The sequence below is a fragment of the Bison bison genome, unplaced genomic scaffold (genome assembly GCF_000754665.1).
Source record: "Bison bison bison isolate TAMUID 2011002044 unplaced genomic scaffold, Bison_UMD1.0 scf7180017864105, whole genome shotgun sequence".
Taxonomy (NCBI): Eukaryota; Metazoa; Chordata; class Mammalia; order Artiodactyla; family Bovidae; genus Bison; species Bison bison.
This window is the reverse complement of record NW_011494677.1, coordinates 3059936-3070674: the sequence shown is the minus strand read 5'-3', so window position 1 is coordinate 3070674 and position 10739 is coordinate 3059936. Positions and strand designations below refer to the sequence as shown.

General features: G+C 42.1%; 1 protein-coding gene across 1 annotated transcript in view; it reads left to right on the top strand.

Moving 5' to 3' along the window:
- Positions 1 to 10739, top strand: part of UNC5D (unc-5 homolog D (C. elegans)) — a 284709-nt gene that overhangs the window by 247754 nt on the left and 26216 nt on the right. Inside the window, exons 14-15 of the mRNA XM_010838852.1 lie at positions 996 to 1145; positions 8605 to 8769. Coding sequence (XP_010837154.1) covers positions 996 to 1145; positions 8605 to 8769 — 315 coding nt within the window. The remainder of the gene's footprint in view (positions 1 to 995; positions 1146 to 8604; positions 8770 to 10739) is intronic.

Below are 10739 nucleotides of genomic sequence, written 5' to 3'. Positions count from 1 at the left end.
AAGTTTTATTGTATTTATAAGCCTAGCTGCCTTGCTTCTAACAATCTTTTTTAGACTCTGGGAAGATTATAGGCCATAATTAAAGGATTTCAGTTTTCCTATTTAGCCTAGCATTGTAAGGAAATTTTAAGTCAATTAATGGTGATTTTTAAAATGAGGATTTAGGAAAATCTCTTATCTCCAGGAACCTCACCTCCCCCGCCCCACAGTAGTTAACATTTTGTACAGTTCTTATCTGTTCTGTTATTTCACTTGTCTTATCGATAGGATTCTAAACACCACAAATTTGGAACCAATTAAATGGTTTCCTTAGAATGTATGTGAATTGTGTTTATATGAGATATAATTATAAAGATTTCTCAGTAAAAGATAAAGGAATATTTGTCTCAGGAATTTGATTTTTTTTTTTTCTGAGATGAAGCTGACTTGACTACTTATTTCTTCTCGGCCTTTTGGCATAACTTCCATGAATGTTACTACAAATAAACATGATACATGCACTCTGCATTTATTTTGAGCTAAAGGATACATACTGGTTGATGCCTGTGTTGGATACAAACAAGGGAACCATAGTGGAGAGGAGCTGTGTCTCCCTTTCTCGTGAAATAGCATTCTGGGTCAGGTTAAGTACAAATACATCCCTTGATCATGGTGATAGCAGCATGAAATTCACACAATGGTGGAAACTCAACAGTATTACAGTTTGCATGGGGCAAAGGAGGTCTTCCAGTTTTAAGGACAGTATATATAAAAGCCTCAACAATACAATAATGAAGAACAATTGTTTCTTTGTGACCAGATCCTTATTTCTCAGCAGCCTGTAGCCCTTAGCCCTGACCTTGCAAGGATAGAAGGGTATAAAAGTAGTGTGTCCATCATGCTCTTGCCTATTTCTGGGAGACACCTGGGAGGGAGCATACCTATCTATGGAAGGAAAATGTGGAGGGAATGGTGTGCTTTATTGTTGCGCCTCTTTTCTTTTTCTTGTCCTATAGGAAGTGGTTTCGGATGAAAGGCATCAAGGTGGACAACTCCTGGAAGAACCAAAGTTGCTGCATTTCAAAGGGAATACTTTCAGTCTTCAGATCTCTGTCCTTGATATCCCCCCATTCCTCTGGAGAATTAAACCATTCACTGCATGCCAGGTACTGGCCAAATGGGTTTCCAATAGAAATAGCTTTGCTTTAACCAACAGGCATATCACAAACCCTAGTAAGGGTACTCCTGACTTTCCTCCTCCTTTAAAACTATGGATTTCATTTCAAAACTGTCACAGATGTGTAACTGTTTGGACTACACCCAGGGAAACCTATTGTCATAAATCCATGGGTTCCTAACAGGTGGGGGAAAAGGTGCTTGCGTGTCAGGTAATATAACATGTATCCTCTCTCCTGTTTATATCACCACTCAGGAAAGGTTGAAGAAGGCCATCTAAGAACTTAGAGCAAGATTTCTTTGTGGATTTGTTTTAATTCATATCAGTTCATTATGAGACAGTGCTTTAAGTCCTGTTCACCTATAGAATGAACTGGATATTAGGGAGAAACCTTTTAAGGGTGATCATTTTGAGTTGTAGAGAGCTCTGGCCAGCCAGGTGGGATCAAGAGATTTTGTCCTAAATAGATGAAATGCTTGCTGCCAAATGAATTGAGCAAGATGGGAAGAAGAAATCACAAATTGAAAAACAAAGAAATATTAATGCTTCTTAGAATATTTTTATGTAAAAATATTTGTGTCATCATTCATATACCTCATTATTAGAGACTTAAAAAAATTTCAGGATGACTTAAGAGTCTCTTTGGATCATGTTAAGGAATTTTTGAATAGTTGCTTAGCGTGAAAAGATATCAACTTGTGACCTTGTCACTGAATTCTATGAAAATGTTCAGTGATAAGCATTGTTATCAGAAGCAGCCAACTGCTCTACCATTGTTTCTTAAGCCAGAGTCATCTGGGCTTCAAGAGACAGGACATTTCCTTAACTCTGGAGCTTCTGGGAGACTGATACTGATCTGGACTCACAGGAGGCTTTCACGCTTCTCTGTTCTGCCCATCAGCATAACCTGCAGAGCCCTGTGGGTTTTTTCACCTATCTTTACAGCATTCATTTTTTAAAAAAACATGCACAAGATATACCAGCTTGTAGGATGGAAATCAGTCAAATCTCAAAGAGAAAAACTTTGACCATTCCATGAGAGTTAGAAGAAATTTGCACCATCACTGCTTTCTAACATTCAGAATTTTCTAATCAAATAAGGTCATATTTTTCTGTTTACTTTTCATTACCTCAGGAGCTGCCCCCTCTATGTATAGTTTTAGAGCATTCAAAACAACAAGTATCTCTCTCAGGGCCCTGAACAATTTTTTTGGATATTTAACATATTTTCTTATGGAGAGAGGTTTTCTATGAATAAATGTATTATTTATGATGTTCTAGACCTAGACGTCTCTGTTTCCCAGAAAACAGTATTCAAAGTTTGCAGGCCAAATTGAACTTCAGGGTATTGTTAAAAGAACTCCTGATAGTCGTGCAAATTCCTCTGTTTTAATCTTTATTTAAGGGCATTCCTTCCCTGGATCTAATGCAAGTGACTCCAAAGTAAATATGAAGTTTAATGTTTGCAGATAAAAAAAGAAAGCAGATAAAGAATTATAACCTCTCAGGAGCACTTAAACAACACTTCCAACACCAGGGATTCAGTGAGAGCCTCAGGTAGAAAAGACTTGGAGGAGGGTAATGCCTGCTCACCCCGGAGGATGCAACAGGGCCAGCCAAAGTCAAAGGGCACTGGCTGGCAAAGAAGCCCAACCAGCTTTACTGTCAGGATGGGTTGGATTGCATAGAGGTTGTGAACATGTATAAATATTTGACTTCTGTAATTGAGCATAATTTGAAAGAGTCGTGGAAAGCTGAACAACAATTTAATTTTCTCTGCATCAGGCAGCTTGCCACTGAGGTTTCATTTCCACTTCATTTTTCTTTCCCACAAATGGCTTTCTGCTCTATTCTTCCTTTCTTTTCACCACCCTACCACCAATTTATTTACTCCTGTGATCACTGAACTCCCCCAGTATATGTGACTACATATTGTGCTTGGCATAATGGCCACGCTGTGTCTGCTCCAGGCATCAGATGCATACACTTTGGGGAAGCTTTGCATTCAGCCTGATTGAACCTCATGGAGAGCATCATGTGTGCTGACATACTGGGCGTGGATAATAGAGAATGGCTTTTGATTTGGCTTAGTGGACGGGAACTCACAGAGCTCTACTGCAGAGACAGAAAACCCCACTATTGCTGACATCACTTATAGGTCTCTCCTTCACCTGGTAAATGTCCCCATCATCTTCCAAGTCAGTGGATAGACAAGTTAGAGTTATTGGTATTCCTGTCATCTTATTCCTCTCTCCCTTTCTTTAACTTCAAAACAGCAATCTAGGAATCGACATTTTCCAATTGGTACCCAAAGCTTACTCTCTAAGAAACCTTTTTTTTTTCTTTCATCTGGGCAAGGTGGAATTTCCCAGGCATGGTGGTATCCAGTGCATAAAATATTAATAGCTGCCCTATGAGACACCAACCAAGAAAAATTCTTAGAATGATGTGAGGTCCAGATTGGGTTTAGAACTATGTGATGAGAGCCTATGTATAGGAGGACCAACTAGATTTTAAATCTTGCTGGTTTCAATTCTAGAGGATGACAGTTTATGAAATGCTAGGGTACAAACCTTATTGCTTATGAAACAAGGTAGGATGGATGAAAGGGAGGGGCATGTGAGGTTACAGGAGTTCTTAGGAGACCTGATTACCATAGCATCCACTAACCTTGATTCAAAGAAAGAAAGAGACCCACATGCTAGTCCTTCCAAAATAAACAATTATTCATAAGACTCTACCACAACAAGGGATATGCTGTTGTCCCCTTAGAAGACTCAACAACCCTTCTCTGCATGGAAATAACTCTGCTCCCAGTAGGTTCCTGGGACCTGAGAGCTACTGAATCGTATCCCCTCTTCCTTGCTCACAGTGGGGGTAGAGAATCTGTAAAATATTATAAAGCTGAATCTAATAAAATATTAATTTATTTTTTAAGTCCTACAGAACACCAAGCCAGGCTGTCACCTCCGTAGGACGAAAGCAGCTGTCTTGCAGCATGCTGTGTATCTTGGAGAACCCAGTGTCTGTCTCCTGCTAGGATACAATTTACATTCTCTCCATCTGCTAGGAAACTAATTATAATGGGACTCAAAAAGAAAACATTTCCGGAATTCTTTAAACACACATAACTTTGCTACACTTTGTCCTCTAGTATTACTTTCCCCAGAATTCCTCTCAGCTCAGTGAGCATCTTGGTGTTTTGTTTTGTATTTTTGGGGGGGCGGCGGGGCAGAGAAGAATAAATGAAAGCAAAGATGATTGCCCGGGAAACACACTAACCACAGTGCTTTTATTATTTTTAAATGTTTTGTTGAGCACCATTGGCAGCTACTACTCAAGTCAACAACAACAAAAATATTCTTTTGACACAGTCTTAAAATCAGATTTTTTTTAATGTTTTGATGGTGTGCAGTAGAATGGAAAGAAAAGCAAGAGGCATTTTTGTTTGTTTGTTTGCCAATTCTCATGTCTTGCTACAAGAAAAGATTATGCCTGCACTGGGTTCTTCCAGTGTTCTCAGGAGAAAATACACAAAATTTAGTAAGCGACACGACAGAAGATACTTTTCAACACATCATCAGTGCCGTCCATTTTTTCTTTTTTAACGAAGATAGTATCACCAAAGACTCAAAGCCACTGCAGGAAATGTAGGTTTGTTGAAGAGCTGGACCTTGAATTCAGCTCTATCTCGTTCTGAAGTCCAAACATTTATATTACACGGTAATGACTCAAAATTTCAGTTTTAGAAAACAGAGACCTCTTTGGTTAGCGTAGTTAGGCAAAAACACCTTATTTAGGCGAAAGCATCAATGAACCATGGGGCCCTCTGTTATGCTTATTTTCACTGAAGGGGATGATACTGAGTGAGTATAAAAATGTAACATCTATTCACCACCGTGCATTAAATAGATAGCCAGTGGGAAGCTGCGACTGTACTCCAGTGAATTTTAAAAATGCGCTGGTCTGGAGAAGAGTGCATTTCAGGGCTAGGAGATTGAGGCTGGACAGAGAGAGGACGGGGTGAGAGGACAGAAGCCCTTGAAGGCCTGGCAGGGGGCTGTGTTGACGAGGCAGGCATCCTGGGGCCATTCTTGTCCCCCAGGCAAAGGGATCATGTAATGAAAGCAGAGTTTCCAGGTGATGTGGTGACATCAGTGATTCCACTCATGATTACAGGCTCTTCCCTGAAAAATACCCGTCAACTGCTTTCTGCTTCCTCCCCAGTCCTCTCATTAATTCTGTGTAGTAGAGGCGGAGACGGGAGGCTTGGTGAGCGGGCTACTCCAGTTAGCTATGATGAGACCAGAGAAGAGGCTCACACATGGAAACAGAAAGACTGTAGAATGACAGTGAGAGAGATGGTGATAATCCGTTCATAAAAGGTAGACTTGGGCCTGCCCTGGTGGTCCAGTGGCCAAGACTCCACACTCCCAAGGCAGGTGGCATGGGTTCGATTCCTGGTCAGGGAATATTCAACATGCTGCATGGTGTCCGCCCCCCCCCCCAAAAAAAAAATGGTAGAATGTTTAAGAAAGGAAAGGCCAACTGAAATTATTTGTGCTGATTGGGGTATAATGTCAGTGATGGCTGTTAATGAAATAAAAACCAGAGATGTAGCTGCTAGAGTCCTCCAGAGAAATGGCAACTGGGCGTTTGTGAGCAGATGAGGATTTGAAGAGCTCAGTCGATGGAGAGAGAAGAGCTGAAGGCTGAGATAGGAAGTAAAAGTTACCCTGGTTTACTGAACCAGGACGCAGCAGGAATAAGATTAGACAGCAAGGAGAAATGGCAGACCGTGTATAGTATAGAAGCATCTGGTATAGAATTTGGTGCAAGTGGACAGTCACTTTTGAGTGTTTTAGGGAATGACTTCCTCTCAAGTTTGCTGGGAGGCCCACCAATCAGGCTTCCCTGGTGGCTCAGAGGGTAAAGGGTCTGCCTGCAATGCAGGAGACCTGGGTTCAATCCCTGGGTCAGGAATATCCCCTGGAGAAGCAAATGGCAACCCACTCCAGTACTCTTGCCTGGAAAATCCCATAGACAGAGAAACCTGGCAGGCTCCAGTCCATGGGGTCGCAGAGTCAGACACGACTGAGCGACTTCACTTTCACCACCATTCAGCAGTGCCCTCTGTTGCTAGGAGGGAAAGAGAAGAGCTCATAAGTTAGTCTCTGTTTAGGGAGAAAGTGGGAAAGAGGTGCCATTCACTGGTTCTGTGCTGCGGTCTTGCTGGTATATGAGCCAGCTGTGCCCCAGCCATGGGTTTCCTTGGTGACCATTAGCTTCATGCTTCTCCCAGCATTTGCCCTGGACAACAGCCTCTCTGTGGGAAAACACTAGGGAACCTTCCGGCACACCCAGCTCATCTTAGTTTCTCAAAAGACTACTTCCAACCTACTGGCGTTTCATTAGAGAATGGTTTGGGTCGAGAAAAAAATATTTTAATCAAGGGATTAATGTGCTTATAAAACCTCTGGAAAACCTGGGAGAGCCAAGGTCAGAGAAAGCCCCCAGAGATATGAGGAAATCAGCAAGTTCCACGATTTCAGGAAACCACCGCAACCCTGAAGCAGACGGTTCTCAGAAGCCCCTGCAAACCTCACATATGCTGTCAGCTGAACCTTTGAGGTTTGCTTGCTGGTACCAGAGGAACAGAAACCATTTCTTCCCTTCCTTCCAAATTTAAAACAAGTACCTCTCATTGGCAGAACGGAAATCTGAACTCCCTGCTGGCAAGGGCTGTGAAATGTAGTTTTCAGACTTCTAGTTCTTTCTGTGAAGGGGAGAACTGAGGATGGGAGAGAGTTGCCTTCTTCCTAATAGCCCACATTCTGCACAGGGATAAAGGCAGCTGCAGGGTCAACATATAGACCTCCTCTGAGCCCTTAGTCCATTGCCTTCCCCTTGGTTCAAGTTTAAGAGCAAACAAATGAAACAACACCCCTACATCCCTTGGTGGGATGTGTGGTAGGGGTTAATGCCTGATTTCTTTTTCTCATATTTCCCAAAACTGGCTCTCCTGTACTCAAGTCTTCAACAATCTAAACTCCATCTCTCCCTGCTGATCCCCCCTAGCAAGTACCAAGAAATCAGGATCTTTGAGACTTCCTGCAGAGAAAAATGAGGAAACCTGCAAGTGTATAGCTTGAAGCTCAGGGATAACCAGGGAACTCTTGGTTCCTTAAAGTGGGTACATTGAATTCTAAACATGGCTCATGGTCTTGTAACACCTGCTGACACCATCACCAGTCACATTTCAGAGAATCAAAGTTCCAGACTTGATCCATCTTTTGCCACCTTTCAGCATCAATATTGGATAAAATTGTGTTTGTAGTAACAGGTAAAAGAGCAGATTAATGAGTCAAGGGAAAGAGAAAGAAGTGAGATGCAGTTTACTATAGGCTGGGAATATGAGGTCATTGCCAAGGACCATGGCCTGATTCCAGTAGGAGGGAAAGACTTTCTGGTAGATGGAAGAATATCAGTGACTCACTGACCTCCACTTCACGTTAATATAAACCCACATGCCCGAGACAATTGGTGGCCAGCACTGGCTGGTCATGGGGAAAGGAGGAATACAGATTTTATAACTTCCCCCCAACCCTCATTTAGTGAAATGGCTTTTGCCACTCGATTGTAAGTCCCTATGAAGTGGAGACCAGACCTAAATTCTTACTATTCCTTTATTGTTTATTTAATACAGTGTCTGGTTATTAGAAGGCATTGTACATATAACTGTAGAGTGGATGAATTGAATGAATGAGGAATTGACAAAATAGATTGTTCTGGGCTAACCTGTTGTGTTTGTGTCTCTCTCTGGTGTGCGTGCGTGTGTGTGTGTGTGTGTGTGTGTGATCCTGCAGTAGGTGTCTCTCTCTGGGGGGGGGTGTGTGTGTGTGTGAGTGATCCTTCAGTAGGTGTAATTTTTATGCTGGATATATAGCAACATTATGCTTATACAGTTCAGCATGAGGCTGTGGTATGGGCATAAGTTCTGGCTAGTCACTTCTTCATAATTTTCATGTACATGAGATGATAACATCCTACCCTGGGCTTAGGTAGCAAAGAGGAGGCGTCTACTAGGAATCCTCCCATAGGAGTCGTCTAAAGAATCTTTTTGTCGTGGAAAAACATGGTGATTAACTTTTGATGGTCTTCTTTCTCATTGTGTGTGTCACCAAGTGAAATCTGAGCTCTTGCAGCGTGGTTTTGGAATTCGAATGTTATCAATTGGAATTGACATTAATTACTTTTGTGCTGCCTGGCATATGCTAGGACATTATTTCTACAACAGTTCCACCAGAGTCGCTCAGGCAATTATCTCTGCTGCCATCACCGTCATCATGATCATCCTAATTATTGTGATTAGGTCTGTCCTGCGCTCTGCTCCTCTCAGCCGGGCTCTGCACGCCCCAGCCCTCTCCTCTCCCCTCTGTCCCCCGCAGGAAGTCCCGTTCTCCCGCGTGTGGTGCAGTAACCGGCAGCCCCTGCACTGTGCCTTCTCCCTGGAGCGCTACACGCCCACCACCACCCAGCTGTCCTGCAAAATCTGCATCCGGCAGCTCAAAGGCCATGAACAGATCCTTCAAGTGCAGACGTCAATCCTCGAGGTGAGTCCTTGGTCTCCAGGTCACTTGACCTGTTTCTAAAGCCCATTATATACTTAGTTGTGCTATATGTATAGCATGAAAGAGATTCAAAATGCACTCACTCTTTTAATCCTCATTACTGATAAGGGAAAATCAACTTTTTCACAGGCTGAAGATTTGAACTGGGCCTGGAAACGTAACCCATTAGAGCATAGGCTCTGCGGAGGGGCCTTTGGGGAAGGAACTGGTCCAGGGCTTTTTATACACAAAACCACAACCAATCGAACAGTTCATGGTAGACCTGGAATCAGCTGAGATTCATTATTGAATTGAGACACATACCATAAGAAAACACAAGGTCACCATTGGGCTGCTTTTCTGCCAGTTCTGATGAGTTTCTAGAAGTCAGTTTCCCCATCTGTTATGACATTTTCAAGGCTTTGTTTCCTTACTGTCTTATAATTTTTTGATACCCTCCAGGATCAGGGTTCTACACATCCCCATTTCTATGAAGCCTAGAATTCATCAGTACAATAAGAGACAGGATGGATAATAATCTCACTCTCCAAAGAAAGGGCATAGTGCAAAAAGGGATAAGACCTTGTCCAAGGTCACATGACTACTCAAGGGCAGAGTTAGAATGGGAGTCAGAGGAGAAGTCACTTGGGAACTTGTGTGCTGCCATGGCTTTGATTGGCCCTAAGCCACTGAATGACTCCATGGCTCTGAGCTTCAGCTTATCAAGTAGACTATGGCCTTTCCTCCTGAATGGTTATTTCAGCAGGGGAGAGTAGCTGAGGGGAGGAATCAGGGGAGCTGATGACACCTTATTTAGCAATTTCAAAGTAATCCCTGGCTAGTTCAGAAAAACACACACACTGTTATGTCCATCTTAGAACATGTACATGTGTATATACATATGGGCTTCCCTGGTGGCTGTGTTAAAGAGTCCACCTGCCAATGCACGAGATGCAGGCTTGATCTCTGGGTCAGAAGGATCCCCTGGAGAAAGGAAATGGCAACCCGCTCCAGGATTCTTGCCTGAGAAACCCCATGGACAGAGGAGCCTGGCGGGCTACAGGCCAGGGGATTGCAGAGTCAGACAGGACTTAGTGACTAAACAACAACATATACACATACATACACATACACTTTTGTGTTTGCATATATAAATAAGACATATTCATTTGTTCACACTTAGCAGAAGGTTTAACATCTTTTGTATCCGTACTATTCAATTTCAGGTTATGATTTTTCTCAAAACATGTAGTCTGCATCACCACTTTCCTCCATTCTCACCGCATTTCATTATTTATGCAAAATGAGCATTGCTGATTCCCCCAAATAGTTTCCTCTGAAGTGCGATGGCTTTCCAAAGGAGTGTGCCTCAAAACTGATAGCTGTCTTAACTGACATGTTTCTACCATATTTGCATTCGTTATTGCCAATTAGCATTATGCGCTAAGGTAGTCCTGATGGGGAAGGTAGATGCAGAAACCTCAGGCAAGATACATTTAGAGTCTCTTTTTTGAACAGTCATGGCATTTTTAACACAATACATTTCAAACTAAAATACAAATCGTATGGGAGTTAGTTCTAAAATAAAAGGCAACTCTTAGAATAGCTGCATTTCAGAATGAAGAGTGAAAGGCAGGACATAAAGGTGCCACTGATGAAAATTTCCGTAAATATCTATTAACAGGTCAACAAAAGAATTCCAGGTTTAAAAGGTTTTTTACTTTCTAAGGCATCCAGATTCTGAAAATCAGTTTCAGCTATTACAAGATGTTTGTGTAAAAGGAATGTAATAAGGTTGATACTACATCCTGGTACCTTTGCATCTTGCTTAAATAAACTGTAAAAGTTCATGGAGAGAAAATGAGCTAATAAACTTAATCTTCTTGACTCTCCCATTCTGATGCTTCGCAAAGTTTACAGTCACTTTGGAAAGCCTTAAAGAACATGACATCACCATATTTCTTAATAAAAGG